Source organism: Gymnodraco acuticeps, unplaced genomic scaffold (genome assembly GCF_902827175.1).
Source record: "Gymnodraco acuticeps unplaced genomic scaffold, fGymAcu1.1, whole genome shotgun sequence".
Lineage (NCBI taxonomy): Eukaryota > Metazoa > Chordata > Actinopteri > Perciformes > Bathydraconidae > Gymnodraco > Gymnodraco acuticeps.
In genome coordinates this window covers 506562-523046 of record NW_022992185.1, presented here as the reverse complement: position 1 = coordinate 523046, position 16485 = coordinate 506562, and the positions used below count along the sequence as shown (strand labels likewise).

The 16485-nt window shown below is 43.8% G+C and overlaps 1 protein-coding gene across 3 annotated transcripts; it reads right to left on the bottom strand.

The window, feature by feature from the left end:
* Positions 1-686: 686 nt before the first annotated feature.
* ciapin1 (cytokine induced apoptosis inhibitor 1) lies at positions 687-16416 on the bottom strand. Of its 3 annotated transcripts, none has more exons than XM_034205101.1 (9): positions 16282-16416; positions 15369-15529; positions 4766-4909; positions 3254-3333; positions 2253-2412; positions 1807-1883; positions 1583-1698; positions 1365-1440; positions 687-1241 (listed from the first exon to the last, which is right to left on the bottom strand). In XM_034205101.1, the coding sequence occupies exons 2-9, from the start codon at positions 15523-15525 to the stop codon at positions 1131-1133; spliced, it is 921 nt and encodes a 306-aa protein (XP_034060992.1). In that variant the 5' UTR covers positions 15526-15529; positions 16282-16416; the 3' UTR covers positions 687-1130. The 3 variants fall into 3 exon arrangements, with proteins under 3 accessions (XP_034060992.1, XP_034060994.1, XP_034060993.1); XM_034205103.1 differs by having other exon boundaries at positions 1807-1880; XM_034205102.1 differs by lacking the exon at positions 16282-16416 and adding an exon at positions 16000-16268.
* Positions 16417-16485: the final 69 nt, after the last annotated feature.

The following is a 16485-nucleotide window of genomic DNA, read 5'->3' as shown; positions in this document are numbered from 1 at the left end:
ACCCAAATCTCTAAAAACGGGTCTGATACAGATTTGAAAATTCTCTGACTTCAGGAACGAGGAGCTCCGCCTATATGGCCAACTCTCCACCTATCAGGGGAATGAGAGGTTGCCGTGGCATGGTAACATGACGCTCGTGCCTCGCCCCCCTCCTTTGGCCCTCCGTGGTCAGCTGCAGCTCATTTGCCACAGAATCAGCCCTTGTGAAGACAGGGCTGGAATAGAGCAAATAGCGCGAAATGAGGCATGGCTAAAATGCATGATCTGTTTGGTATTTAAAAAACAACAACTTCACAGGCATGTTTTATATAGGTATGGCCCTACAATATATTATTCAAATATAGCATGATAGGTCCACTTTAAATTAAAAAAAGTTATTTTTGTATTATTCATTATAAACTGGTGAACATAATGCAGCTTTCATCTTATACTCTAAATATGTCTGGTCAAGATTTTTTTGTGCAATTTTCCAAAATCATATTGGTTTCTCATACAGCATCTCTGTATAGTATGTGTATTCACTCTCTGTCCTAACTGGCTTGTTGGCGCTTGTTGATTTTCTGTGTTAAGAGTTGTACTCGCTACAGGGTGTACTTTGAGGGTTTTTGACTCTGCAGACGTTTACATGCATAAAAACCTTCATAACACACAAGGGGACGGGTAATAACCGGAAAAGCATGACATGGGACCTTTAAAGAACTTTAAGGGAAAATAAATGTATTCAGCGTTTTTACATACTAGAACCAGCCAAGCTCACCATCATTTGCATAATTAACAACAGTACTTGACAGTGCATTATTTTCATTTATTTTAAAGCTCATCCTTCATGGCAATACTCTCAAATTAAGAAACTCAGTGGACGTGGCTTGATATAGTTTATACTTGAGGGCACCACCACATGGTGAGTCACTGAAGAAAAAAGGATGATGTTTTAGTTGTTGACTCTGAACGCACCAAACAGAAGCCATCTCACTAAGCAGACAGACGGGCAAAATCACCCATCACATCTGCAAGGACCGAAAAAGCTCTGAACTCTGGGGGGAGGGAATCGGGTCTCGGGCTGGCAGAGAGAAGTAAGGAATGTAATATTTTGAGGCATGAGCAGTAGGACATGTGAGATGGGGGGGGGTTTAAGCATCGGTCAGCGTCTTGTTGTCCAGCACGATCTTTTCTCCTGGTTTGAACGCTGGCATCCCCACGTACGGACAGCTGGCACATCGGAACGCATCACCAAGGTAACACTGCCACGAGTAGGAATAAAGATCATTGTCACTATTATTGTTTACACTGTTAACAGGTAATAGGAGAATAAATATGAGTAAACATGGTGAGAATTTGGTGATATAAAATCAGAAGACACTCACACTTCCACAGGCAGATTTTGGGAGGTTGGTCGTTTGTTTTCCTTTACTCTCCAACTCCTCTGCAAGACCACATGTGCTACCCAACAAAATACAGATTGTGTGTCATGTAATGCTTAAATGCTTTTCAAATAACACATTTGTAAGAAAAAAAACCTAGCTCTGACAAAAACAATTTGTTGGATTTTGAACAGTCAGAAACATTTGTGTGATGGCCTCACCAGTTCTTGCAGGCTTTCTTCTTGGCCTCTCCTCCACAGCTGGATGCTTTAAGAGAAGCTGGGTCTGGCTTCTTCATGTCATCTTCATCCAGCAAAGCATCCGAGTCCACCAGATCCTAGAAGAGAAACAAAGGAGACGTGAAGGACTCAGAAAAGTGGGCTGAAGAAGAAATATACTTTTGTGGCTATAAAAATAATACTTATGTTCTACATCAGGAACCCACCACATCGTCATCGTCCATGTCATTGGCTGAGAGGGTCCACATTTTGACGGTGTTGGGATCCAGAGCAGGTTTCTCTGCTGAATCAGACATTTGTGCCCATGAGTTACATCAGTAAACATGTGACTATAGGACTTTACATAATACCATATAAAATACATTCAGACATACTGATGTTCAAAACTAAACAAATAAGAAACCTTGATATTTGTTCACAAATGTTCTGTAAATAATCTAAAATTATATTTTGGTACTTCGAAAACCCTTAAATGCAGATTGAATGTTCAAATGTCGAGACATATTTTGTTGTTTTATCATACCCTTTATAAAAGGTGTCCCATATGGTAGAAGAACAGACGTCTCAACAGAAAGAGTCTCCTTAAATTAAATTAACAGTTGTAGAAAGAAATGTGCTATGGAAATACATGAACACTGCGCTTTAAACCCACCTGGCTTTTTGCCAAAGGACAGTTTAAGCTGGCTGGAGGATCCAACCTCAAAGTTAGGTTTAGAGGCAGAAACTCTGACTTTAGACAGAGTGTTTCCTTGGTAACCAGTGGCCATCCTGAGAGAGGTCACTGCCTCAGGACTCAGAGTTGCTTCACTCACCTGGAGGGAGAGGAAGAAGGGTGAACAGGACAGAGAGTAAACACTGGTGTGAATGATTACCCAAAAGAAAGAAGAAACCAAAGTTAAAAGACCACTCAGAGTAAATTCAATGTACCATTTATATATTCTTTTACATATTACATATGTTAGGGAAATAATTGTCCTAGACTCCTAGATATGACGTACATGACCAACCCTGACGTCTGTTTATCTCCTTTAAGGACATAGGCTGCTTCAGCCATAATGTTATTGTTCCCATTCTGTGACCGGGCAACACTAGGTCACAGATGGTCTGTTGTTGTGGGTGCACTGGGACACTTCCTTCTTTGTTGTTTGTGGACTCCAGGGTATGACATCTTCGAGGCCATAAGTGACGGACGCAAGTAACTCAGTGTGCCCAACTGTCTAAGCTATCTTATCGAAATATGTTGATTACTCTGTGAAACCAGTTAAATGGGCTAACGAGAGAGAGGCGCTCCAGAATTGACGTGGCAACCCACCCGTGCAGTCAGACCGTGACTGCTGTGACTTGTGATGTGAATCTCTCCGGCCGTAACTCCAAATAAATCATCAGTGTTTGACATCAAAGCTCCTGCTCTACCGTGTCTCCTTCCTGAGTCGGTGACTCCCACTGCATTGCTACACAGAAGTTACCCTTACAACATACACATAGGCCCAGAATACTAACATGCAAAACAGGATCTTCTGGAACAAAAATGAATACAGCTCTGCTTTGTTTGATGGCTTTAACCATCCATCGTTCTCCTGATCACATTTCAGAGGTGTTGCCACAACCACATACTCATGCTCATGCTGTTTGTATGTGAACGCTATCACGCACCTGTGTAACCGACATGAAGCCCGACAGCTTCAGGGCGGACATGAGTCTGTCAGCTGTCCTCACACTCTGGGCCTCAGCTCCTGGAACACAGAGAAACGAGTCACACACACAATTGCACAATCAGAGCCAAAGCCTCACAGTGCCCTTGTGGATAAAGACATATGACACATGAAAGAGACAACATTCATGGATAAACAATACTAAGTCAAATGTAAATATTGTATGTATTTTCCATCCATCTTCTCCCGCTTATCCGTGGTCGGGGTCGCGGGGGTAGCAGTTCCAGCAGAGAGCCCCGAACTTTCCTTTCCCTGGCGACATCAACCAGCTCTGACTGGGGGATCCCAAGGCGCTCCCAGGCCAGCGAAGAGATATAATCCCTCCACCTGGTCCTAGGTCTACCCCTTGGTCTCTTCCCAGCTGGACGTGCCTGGAACACCTCCCTAGGGAGGCGCCCAGGTGGCATCCTAACTAGGTGCCCGAACCACCTCAACTGGCTCCTTTCGATGCGAAGGAGGAGCGGCTCAACTCCGAGTCCCTCCCGGATGACTGAACTTCTCACCTTATCCCTAAGGGAGACACCAGCCACCCTGCGGAGAAAACCCATCTCGGCCGCTTGTATCCGCGATCTCGTTCTTTCGGTCATGACCCATCCTTCATGACCATAGGTGAGGGTAGGAACGAAATTGGCCCGGTAGACAGAGAGCTTTGCCTTCTGGCTCAGCTCCCTTTTCGTCACAACGGTGCGGTAAAGCGACTGCAGTACCGCTCCCGCTGCTCCCATTCTCCGGCCCATCTCATGCTCCATTGGTCCCTCACTCGAGAACAAGACCCCGAGATACTTGAACTCCTTCACTTGGAGTAAGGACTCATTACCTACTTGGAGTGGACAGTCCATCAGTTTCCTGCTGAGAACCATGGCCCCACATCATCTGCAAAAAGCAGTGGTGCAATCCTTAGTCCACCGAACTGCAGACCCCCTCCCCCACGACTACGCCTCGAAATTCGATCCATGTATGTTACAAACAGGATTGGTGAGGGTTGGCCTGGCGGAGGCCAACCCTCACCGGAAATGGGTCCGACTTACTGCCGAGGACCCGGACACAGCTCTCGCTTTGGGAGTAGAGATTGGATGGCCCTGAGTAGAGACCCCCTCACCCCATACTCCCGCAGCACCTCCCACAGTAACTCCCTGGGAACTCGGTCATACGCCTTCTCCAAGTCTACAAAACACATGTAGACCGGATAAGCGTACTCCCAGGCACCCTCCAGGATCCTTGCGAGAGTAAAAAGCTGATCCGTCGTTCCACGACCAGGACGGAATCCGCATTGTTCCTCCTCAATCTGAGGTTCGACAATCGGCCTGTATTTATTTTATCAGTGTTAAACATAATGCTGTGAATCATTATTAGTGTACTTTGCCCTTTTACAGGTATCAAGATGCATATCACTACATTTTTCATACTTTTCAGCCGTCAAACATCTAGAAAATAAGTAAGAACAACCGTTCACCTGTTACTGCTTCCTCAAGGAAGAGCCTCCCTCCTGGTTTTAGCACTTTGGCAATTTCTGCCAGAGTTTCTGAGCTGTGGATGGAGGAGCTGTCTGCCACGAGGCCAGAGAGTACCCAGTCAAAGGAGGACGCTGAGTGGGAGGCTGAGAGAGGAGAGGAGCATTTTACACCCATTTACTCACTTCTGACAGAACTGTGTTCATGCTTACAGGCTGAATCAACAGTGGATGAAACACTGAGATCTTCTACTTGATCGAAAGTATCAATAATACATAGTAAAAAATAATACATAGCAATAATACATAGCAATAATACAATGTGAAAGTCCTGCATTCGAAATCTTACTTTAGTTAAAGGGCCCATGTCATGCTTTTCCGCTTATTACCTGTCCCCTTAGGCGCGTTCACACCGCAGCACTTTTCCCACTTTAGTTCCGATATAGTTCCGAAATGTTGCGTTCACACCAAAAAAATCTGGAACTAAAATTAGTTAATGAGAACCTTCTTACTAGTGCTGCACGATTCTTGCTCAAATGTGAATCACGATTTTCCTCCATAAGAATTGAGATCACGATTCTCACACGATTCTCATAGTTTCAATGAAAATATTTATTGCACTCTTACTCTTAGACGTCACGTGAGTACAATGAATTTAAACAGACATTTGTCTCTCTTGTCTCTCACATAACTGTGTCTTTAGTCTGTAGTTGCTGAATACTGAACAAACATAACTACATTCAAAATGTGGCACCTGGAGCCAACTATTGTGGCTTTAAACAGTAGTGCTGGGGGGAAACGATTATTTTGAAAACGATTAATCGGGCGATTATTTGATCGATTAGTCGACTAATCTAACGATTATTTTTCTGTTGTTCAATTCATAAAAAACGTAATGTAAAAAAAAAATGTTTCACGATACTGTGTCTCAGGCAGGGGCGGATCTACGGGGGGGGAGCAAGGGGGGGGCAGTTGCCCCCCCCCAATGTAGAGCCTGGCCCCCCCAGCTGCCCCCCTAACTTTTGTTTCCCTAAAACTGTACTAAAACAAACTTACACTATTTCCACAAGCAACAAAACAAGCATTACATTAGTTAAAAGTGAATAATTTTAAATATAATTTTAGGCCCGTTAAAAACGCAGCTACGGCCCTGCATTAAACTGCGGAGCGGCGTTCACACACAGACCGCGGCTCACACCGCTGCAGAGAGGGAGCGAGCTGTCCCAGCACCTATGGATCAGCTTCCCCTGGGAGCATTTCCCTTTCCACTAGTTTTGTTTTTACTAAGGACGAGAGCTTGAAACTAAATATTAATAAAACGCTGCCGTTTGAATCGATAGCGTTTAACAGACAGGCGCTATTTGGGGCGTTACGTTACAAAATACTACGCAGACAGCGTTAGCTGGGAGATCGATCACTTTGCTAAACTACGCGGTAGCCTACTATTAAATCCACGTAAACTACACATCACAGCAATGAGGCCAGATCAATGAAACCAGGATACATCCTTTACTGTAAAAACTGGATCCAAACACAGCTGCCTGTGTGCGCTTGATCAATACTTTCTGATGTTATATTTATGATATGCTACATATTAGCTAGGCTACATGGCCCTAACGCGTAAAGTTATACAAGCATTTGTCCCAGTGCTTTTCACAAGTAGACTCTTGCAGGCCAGAGTATAGGAGTGATTCAACAACAACAAAAAGACATATGAGAAGTGATCAGGACGAACAGAAAGAGGAAAAGGAAAAGAGAGTTCACTGAAGAGACCAGGAGGGTCAGAGCAGGAGGAAGAGGAGGAGATGAAGAGACCAGGAGGGTCAGCAGGAGGAGGAGATGAAGACATTAGTGAAGAAGAAGAAATATATGAGAGGAATAAAGATGAAGTGTCAGAAAGAGGGACAGAGGCAGGGATCAGGAGGCAGATGAAACTCCAGCTGGACCACATGGTATGTTCTTATTCTCCTTACATATTCCATTACAGCAGCACAATCTAGCAGCTCTTAGTATTGACAAATATTGATTGAAATGTGTTGCTGCACAGGTCCCCTTCAGCTCTCTGAAGAGATGGGTGATGTCATTTGTGTACTTAATTATAAATTGAAATGTTTAGTTTGTCAATCTTAATCTGAAAATACAAAAACTGAAATATAGGTAAGAGAAGAAACTGACACTTTTGTGATGTAATTCCCTCAATGCAGATCACACATGGACTGATCCATTATTTTAATAGGAGGGTAAATGGTATGGTCTGACGAGGTTGAAACAAACTGAGGGACAATATTGCAATTTCATAGATAATTCAAGTATTTTTTCAGAATTTATTTTTGATCAGTTAAAGTTGACAAGCATATGATTATATTAGCAGCAACATTTTGGGATAATTGGCCATTTTGATTGGTTTGATATTAAATTAATATGTAATAATGCTTAGTGAGGACATGCAAATATGTCTGTCTAATACTAAGAAAACCAATTTTTTAAAAACAAAATATATATTTAGTTTGACATTGTAATGCAAAAAAACCTGTTCCATTAATTCATTGCTTTAAAATACATTTTGTAGTTTCCTTTCATTTAAAATGGTTGAGGTAAGCTTGGGGGACTCAAAGGGCACCCGATTGTTTGTCTGAACACCTTGTTTCTCTTGTGCATTAAGAACACTTGTGTTAGGGCATGAATTAACAATAAATAGGTTATATACAGTATAAAATACCACGTACTGTCTGCCCTGGCATGACCTCTTGCCCCCCCATGTAAAATGTTCTAGAACCGCCACTGGTCTCAGGGGATCTTAATATTTAAGAACCTATTAATGTGTTATACCAGATTAACGGAAATAATCTCAGCTAACTGACGATACAAACCATGTTTACCAAAACAAAACACAAGTCTCATAAGAAGCATCTAAATGACCCCTGAGCGAAAAATGCTAACGGGCATTGGCACAGAACTCAAGATAAAAGTACCCTTATTACTTATTACGGAAGCCAGTGAAGGGAGCGGAGGAGCGGAGTGGTGTGGGAAAATTTCGGAAGGTTGAAGACCAGACGAGCCGCTGCATTCTGGATGAGTTGCAGAGGTCGGATGGCACATGCAGGTAGACCAGCCAGGAGGGAGTTGTATTAGTCTAGGCGTGAGGTGACGAGAGCCTGGACCAGAACCTGCGTGGCTTTCTGGGTCAGCTGGGGACGTATCTTCCTGATGTTGTAAAGCGTGTATCTGCAACAACGGGTTGTAGCAGCGATGTTTGCAGTGAAGGACAGGTTGTTATCTAGGATCACACCCAGATTCCTTGCAGTCTGAGTCGGGGAAACAACTGAGGTGCCGATGTTGATTGTCAGGTCAAGAGTGGGACAATCTTTTCCCGGGAGGAAGAGCAGCTCAGTCTTGTCAAGGTTGAGCTTGAGGTGATGAGCAGACATCCACTGAGAGATGTCAGCTAGACAAGCAGAGATGCGTGCAACGACCTGGGTCTCTGAGCGGGGAAAGGACAGAATGAATTGGGTGTCGTCAGCGTAGCAGTGGTATGAAAAACCATGCGGGCTAATGACTGATCCGAGCGAGTTTGTGTACAAGGAGAAGAGGAGGGGACCAAGAACAGAGCCCCGAGGGACCCCTGTAGTTCATTGACAAGGGTCGGACTCGGACCTTCTCCAAGTTACCCTGTAGGTACGGTCTTTCAGGTATGAGGTGAGGAGGGAAAGTGCAGAGCCTGAAACTCCAAGTTCTTGGAGAGTGTGAAGGAGGATCTGATGGTTCACCGTGTCGAATACAGCAGACAGGTCCAACAGGATGATGACAGAGGAGAGGGATGCTGCTTTGGCAGTGTGCAGTTCCTCAGTGACAGCAATGAGAGCAGTTTCTGTGGAGTGACCTGCCTTGAAACCAGACTGGTGCGGATCCAGAAGGTTGTTCTGATGGAGATAACAGGAGAGTTGTTTAAAGACATCGCGTTCAAGTGTTTTAGACAGGAACGGGAGTAGAGAGACAGGCCTGTAGTTTATAACATCAGACGGGTTGAGAGTGGGTTTCTTTAGGAGAGGGTTTACTCTTGCCTCCTTAAGACTATTTGGAAAGTGACCAGAAGTTAGAGAAGTGTTGATGAAATGGGTGAGAAACGGTAGAATATCAGGAGCGATAGTCTGAAGGAGGTTTGAAGGGATAGGGTCCAGAGGACAGGTGGTAGGGCGGGCAGAGGTAATGAGGGTAAGAACCTCACTTGGAGAGAGAGGGGAAAAGGAGGTTAGTGTGTGGGTGGAAGGGGGGTCTGGTGACCCAGCGGTGAGTAAAGGTGAGTCAGAAAAAGAAGAGCGAATATCATCAACCTTTTTTTCAAAGTGGTTAACAAAGTCGCTTGACAGAAGGGATGAGGGGGAAGGGGCTTTGGGGGGGTCCAGGAGGGAGGAGAAGATGGAAAATAGTTTTTTGGGATTGGAATAGGAAGATTGGATCTTATCTTGAAAGAAAGTGCTTTTTGCCTGAGAGATCGAAGCAGAGAAAGAGGAGAGGAGAGCCTGATAGGTTAGGAGGTCGTCATGGTGTTTGGATTTCCACCGTTTCCGCTCTGCTGCCCTAAGGACGGTTCTATTAGCACGCAGTGCGTTATTTAGCCAGGGAGCAGGAGGGGACTGACGAGCCTGCCGAGATGTGAGAGGACAGAGAGAGTCCAGAGAGGATGAGAGAGTAGAGAGGAGAGTTTCTGCAGCAGAGTTTGGAGGCAGGAGTTGGAACGAGTCAGAGGAAGGGAGGGCTGAGAGCACCGATGAGGCAAAGGTAGAGGGGGAGAGGGAACGAAGGTTACGGCGGACAGGTGCAGGATGAGAAGAGATTAGTTTGTTATGTTTGGAAAGGGGTAGAGAGAATGAAATGAAGAAGTGATCGGATGTGTGGAGTGGGTTTACAGAGAGGTTAGAAGTAGTGCAGTTCCTTGAGAATATGAGATCAAGGACATTGCCAGCTTTATGAGTTGGTGGGGACGGAGACAGTGAGAAAGCAAAGGCGGTTAACAGAGATGTTAGTTCGTCTATCTTCCCTGTCTGGAGGTTGAAGTCTACGAGAAGTACAGCGGGAGGGCCAGTTTCAGGGATGTGTGAGAGGAGATTATCTAATTCCTCCAAGAAGTCCCCCAAGGCGCCTGGTGGACGGTAGAGAACAACAATGGTTCATTGTATAGGATGGGTTACTGTGACGGCATGGAATTCAAAGGTGGAAGGAGTGAAGTTAGGTAGCTTGAAGAGGGAAAAGCTCCATTTGGGAGAGAGCAGGAGACCAGTGCCACCTCCTTTGCCAGTGGGTCTGGGTGTATGGGAGAAGGAATATGCTGTGGAGAGAGCTGCTGGGGTGGATGTGTTGAATGGAGTAATCCAGGTCTCAGTGAGAGCAAGGAAATCCAGAGACTGCAGGGAGGCGTAGCCAGAGATGAAGTCAGCCTTAGGAACAGCTGACTGGCAGTTCCACAGGCCACCTGAAACTAGATGTTGGATGTCAGTGGAGCATGTGGGATAGACGAGAGCAGGCCGGTTATAGCGATTAGGAGATACACGGGGCCAGTGATAATTGCGAGAAGACACATGAACAGGAATGGAGAAAATACACATGATTATAGCATGAGGGGCTAGAAAACTAAATAAAATAAAATAAAATAAAACACCAGCGGTAATTAGCTCAATCAGAGTAGGAGTTGCCTCCTCTTTGCCACCCTCGTGACTCCCGCAGGACTCCAATGTCTTTGTCAGTCTTACTCCCGCAGGACTCCAATGTCTTTGTCAGTCTTCGGCTGTCTGACGCTGAAGCTGACGCTCCAGGAAAGAGCTACCTAAAATGGACGCCTGATTGCTGAGTTCTCACAGCTGTGGGGCCACGCCCCTCTAATTAGTAATAATGGTTGTTGCGGTTGTGAGCTTGTAGATAGGTTATTTTCAAATAGCCGACCCGACATGTATAGGTTTAAAGTGCTCATGTTCTTTTGCGCTTGTTTTCATAGACCTGGTTGCTTATTCCTTCCGCAAAAACTGGCAACACTAGTGGCTGCAGCGTTAACACTGCATGAGCATGAGAGAGACAGACAGAACACTACCATTTGCATGCGATCATGGTACTTTAATGTTAAATGTATAGAGTATATTTGCTTTACATCGTTTAAGTATGATTGACATTGCAAGTTGGTATTATTCAGAAGCAAAATATTAAATTTTTTAAAAAACAATTAAAAAATCAGCATGACATCATAGGATCGCCGTAATTTAGAAATGAGATTGCATAGGTGTCTGAATCGAGATCACGATCTTTTTTCGATTAATCGTGCAGCACTACTTCTTACCCCCTTTTCCGTCCCTGCTAGAGAGCAGGGACTTTTGTGGGAGAAAAAGGTTCCTATTTCTGATTGGCTGGGCGGATTGCAAACCACGCCCCGTAAAACTCCCAAAAAGTTTTGTGAAGCCACCATTTTATTATCCTCGCATTAGCATTAGGCGCTTTCACACCGCAGTACTTTTCCCACAAAGGTTAATCAGGACTTAGTTCATGAGAACTCTTTAGTTCTCATGAACTAAGTACAGATCGCGTTCACACCGGAATAAATCCCTGGGGGAGGATTAGGCAAATGAAGCCGCTGACATCACTTCTTCTTCTTTGGGTTTACTGGCAGGCCGCAAACAACTTCACGTCGTATACTGCCACCCGAAATCCCCGGCCGGAAGTCCCCGGAGTTGGGGACTGGCTTCAGTAGAAGCTGCTGGGACTCCCAGCTAGTGTTAATTTCGTTGACTAAATCTATGACGAAATATGTTCGTCAACGACCTTTTTTTCCATGACGAAAACGAGACGATGACGAGACGGCACCGACGGCAGTAAACAATAACTAACGAAATCATCATGCAATATCGTTGACAAAAAGTGATGAGACGAAAATGTAGTTCACTAAATAAAAACTATGCCAAAATCTCTCTTTACTTTCGTTGACGAAAAATGAGGAGACGAAATATTATCAAAGATAACGTTACATCTCTGATAGTCAGTTTTTCTCCCAGCAGTTCCATTTCCGGGGCTGCGGTGCGCGCGGCGGTAGATTTGAATTACACCGGGCAGCGGCACAATATGAACTGTCAGGAAGACTCGGGTCTAACTCATGGTCTAACTAACCTTATTTAACAGAAAATGAAATGGCAACAGGGCTTGGGAGCAGTGGTCGCACTCGCGTTAACCGAATACCCCCCGTCAGCGCGAGTGATTGATAAATTGTGTACTCGACGGATAATAATGGATTATGACGGAAATGTTACGATCCGTCAAAATGACTGACAACGAAAAAGTCTAAAGCCACCACTGCTTGGGAGAAAGAAACGATGTGATATTTGGGCCCATTTTCGCTACAATGAGGCGGAGAAAAAAAGCGAATGCATTGTTTTATCAGAAGGGAAGCAATGTGGCCATAACACAGCTGGTAAAAACACCACAAACCTGACCAGATACTCTCTGCAAAGCTGCATTCTTAATCATTCAACCTGAGTTTTTCATCAAATAAGGACAAGATATAATCTTATTTATTTATATATACTAAAATGACAAATTATTGGTTTTGGCTAGACTAGTTTGACTGAAATGTTCTATATAATCTGATGACTAAAAAATACACAATAGTTTTTATTGACAAAAAGTAGACTAAAATAATTAGTTTTCTTTGACTAAAATATGACTAAAATGCTCAGACTTTTAGTCGACTAAATCTTGACTAAAATGTTTACTGTTTTAGTCGACTAAAATAAGACTAAAATGCTCAGACTTTTAGTCGACTAAAACTTGACTAAATAAAAACAGGATGAAGGTGACTAAATATGACTAAAACTAAAAAGGAAATTTAACACAGGACTAAGACTAAAACTAAATAAAAAAATAGCTGACGAAATTAACACTACTCCCAGCAGCTTCTACTGAAGCCTTCCGAGTAAATCGCCAGAACGCCGACACCTCCTCATCTCCACCGCTCCCATGTTTTCTTTTGTGTTGCCATAAGTTAGTCTCTCTGCGTTTGTGCGCTGGGCTAATGCTAATAATGCTAATGCGAGGATAATAAAATGGCGGCTTCACAAAACTTTTTGTGAGTTTTACGGGGCATGGTTTGCAATCCGCCCAGCCAAAGTCCCTGCTCTCTAGCACGTTCTCTTTTTACCCCCAGACGGAAAAGGGGGTAAAAAGGTTCTCATGAACTAATTTTTGTTCCGGATTTTTTTGGTGTGAACGCAACATTTCGGAACTATATCGGAACCAAAGTGTAGTGATGGCAAAATGAAGCTTTGAATGAAGCGTCGAACCACTTGGACAATTGTGTCGGAAATAGGTTCATTTCTCGAAGCTTCAGTTACAGCGACCTCTCCTGGCGAAGTGCAAGGCTGCAGTGGGTTTAACGTATCTTTGCCTTGAAAAATATTCGATGCACACACTCACACTAAGACTGAATATCATGTTCTGTTTGCAATTAAAGATTGATAATTGTGTGTATTGGGTTATTGAGAAGAAACTAGAGAGTGCTAGACATGTTTTTGGGCCTTTTATCAGTTATTAAAGTTGAAAAGCAATGATTAAAATACGTCCATTCCGGGATTTGAACCAGCTGCGGAGGATATCGCCGCATTCGGGCCGCCGGCTGTACTTGTTCACAACTTCTCCACATTTCGAAGTGTTTCCCGAGCCAGAACGACCTATCTTTCTTCCTGGCTTGCTCTATAATGATATCAAATGCAATACCAACAACAACAACGCAAAGTACGACAACAACCCACACATTGTGCATTGTTTAGAGCGGTCATAAAGTGTTGAAGCACTCAAGTTTGAAACTGTTTCAACCTGTCAGAATCGAGACGAGGCAGAGCATTGAATCGCGTGAATGGACCGTGAACCAGTCAAGTGATTCATTCAGGAAATGAAGCAGTTGCTGCTTCGGACGTCACATGTCACGTGATTTGAAGCAGTTGCTGCTTCGGACGTCATATGTCACGTGATTTGAAGCAAGCTTCGAAGCACTGCTTCTATGGAATAGGAAGTCCAGGGTTGAAGCTCCGTTCGAAGCTTCAGTGTCAAACTGCCATCACTACTCAGTGCATGACATTAAGGATTTTGGGAGATGGCCCTGTGGGCCATCTAAGCTAATTTACAGATGGCCCTGAGCCCAATAGAGATTGCCCTGAAAAATGCGCGCGGACGAAATGGCACGAAGGGTTTGGGGGGCCTCCGTCCCCCTAGAAAATTTAGATTTTTGCAGGTCTTTGATGCTGTCTGGTGCATTCTCTAGACTGAATTATAAGATGAACCACCACAATATTGTATTGTACAATTTCAATTTTATTCTTAAATTTCACTTGTTTGTTTGTTCTTGTTTGTGTTTGCTCGCTTGCATGCCCTGCATAGCTATAATAAACACTTAAGTTGTTGGTCAAGACACTATCCATCTGATGAAGGCAAATGCCTTCCCAGATGTAAAAAAGTAGAACACATTACATTCAGTTATTAATGCCAAAACAAACATTATTTACACTAGTATGGCCCCTGTTAAAAATGTTTGTAATGTTATCTACTGTAAGTTGGTCGAACGAATGCCTCATCATCCGGAAGCTGACCGAGCAGACCCGAGCAGCAGTCGAGAGGAGCCGAGCGCATCCGCGAAGCACACAAAATGGCGACGTCATAGTTCCCATTAGCCGGCAAATCTAAATGTCCGGTCAAAATAATTTCCCTTTAGCGCAATACCGCTTCAGTTGCGCCACTTATGTGACAGACAAAAGAGTATGTGACAGACGAGAATAGTCAATTCTAATGTCTAACACGTAATGTGAAGAAAGAGATGTCCTGTGTGGGTTGATTGTGCGTTGATCTGTTGGTAATGCCTCGGGGTTCCGGTGGGCATGTTAACAAATACATAATGCTGCGCTATACTTTGTGGCCTCACCCAGTTGCATAGCGATACTTATTGTGTAGGTGTCTTTTAATAAACAGGTAGTCATATCATTAGCTAGAACTAGCTGGATCTGATCGATATGGACATAAACGCGAGTGAAGTCTAATCTGACGGGAGAGAGAGATCAGCTGCTGCTGACGAGTGGACACGCAGCTCTGCATGATCACATGCAGCGGTGAGCGGACAAAACACACACTTCAGGTTAGAATATCACACGTAGCTATTTTAATTACCTCTCAAACTACCTAAACTAGTTATAGATATGTTTAGTTTTACTGCCGGGTCACTCATTACTGGATCCGCAAGCTGCATGATACTGGCACAATAGATTGCCCGATCGGGCAACCAGCAGGTGAGGCTTCATTGCCCGAGCTAAATACTAGATGGCCCCGGGCCATCGGGCAGTCCTTAATGTCGAGCCCTGCTACTAAAGTGGGACAAGTACTGCGGTGTGAAAGCACCTATTATTAGCATTAGCCCAGCGCACAAACGCAGAGAAAAAAAAATTGTGATGTGATCTGGAAACTGAACTAAATTAAGTGGAGTTTACAATAATGTGAATCAGAGGCATCTGCAGTGCCATCATGATGAAGTAGTTCTTTTTAAATAACAACCTTGCCTCGTGTAATTTAGAATCGTAGTGTTACTCACACATCAGTAATCTCTCCATGTTCTCCACTGACACTTTGTCTGCACCTACGATGGCCCCCAGCTCCTCCGCCTGCTGTTTCAGGGCGGCTGGGTCTGAGGGCTGAGCCCACACCAGCATCACCCTGTCTCCTGCTCTCATGCCCAGGTCTGCCATCATCTGTCTGGAGAGAAGCACTCATTTAAGTGATTACAACACAAAAACACTGGCTTCTCTGTCTAGTTGTGGATAATCTAACAGTGAAGACACGTGTCTTTGTGTCACTGCAGAGATAGTACAGCCAGACCAACAGGTAGTTGGGTGTATTCAGATTATTCCTATTATTATAATAATAGGAATAATCTGAATACACCCATAAATGTAATAGCTTTTACCCACACCTCAACAAGTTATAAAGAGAAAGAATAATTCCCAACAAGTATGACCTTGAGATAATTGTTTTATCATAATACCAGAGCAGACAGTCACGTATTGATAATCAATTGTTATAATAAAGTGTTACATTATTTTCAAAAGCAATAGTATTAAATTAAATCATTCACAAACGGTGAAATTGTCTGGCAGGTTCTCTCTAGCCAAAGTATTTCCTCTATGTCGTTTTTACATTATTGAATTAATGGTTGTTTTCTTCACCTCTTGAATTAAAATGTCAAAAGGCCAGCCGGCTAACTGTTAGCTAGCAGGTCAGCCTGTGTGTTGAGGTGGATTCAGGTAATAGCACGTTAGCAACCATCGAGAAACAGCTTGACGAAGAAAACGCCAGTGCTCATTAAGTCCAGGAGCACGTCCTTAGCATGGAGAGCACAGTATACGGCTGCCCATGAACAACATATACCAATATAATAATATCATTGTTCTGAAAATAATGTGGTCATTAAATAACTGAGCATTACACTCGAGTATCATGTTACTTACCGTTCGTCTCTTGATAGAAGTTGCAATGTCAAGTTACACAATAAGAGTGCTTTTCCGGTTTGACTTTTCAAAATAATAAATCGTTATCGGTTAGCCAGCTCTGCCCGATCTGCAGTGCGCATGTGCGAGATGGTCCACTCCGGACGGCATCCCAAGTAGGACAATATTGACACAGTGGCTTTTAGCAAAGCTCAAAAGGAAAAC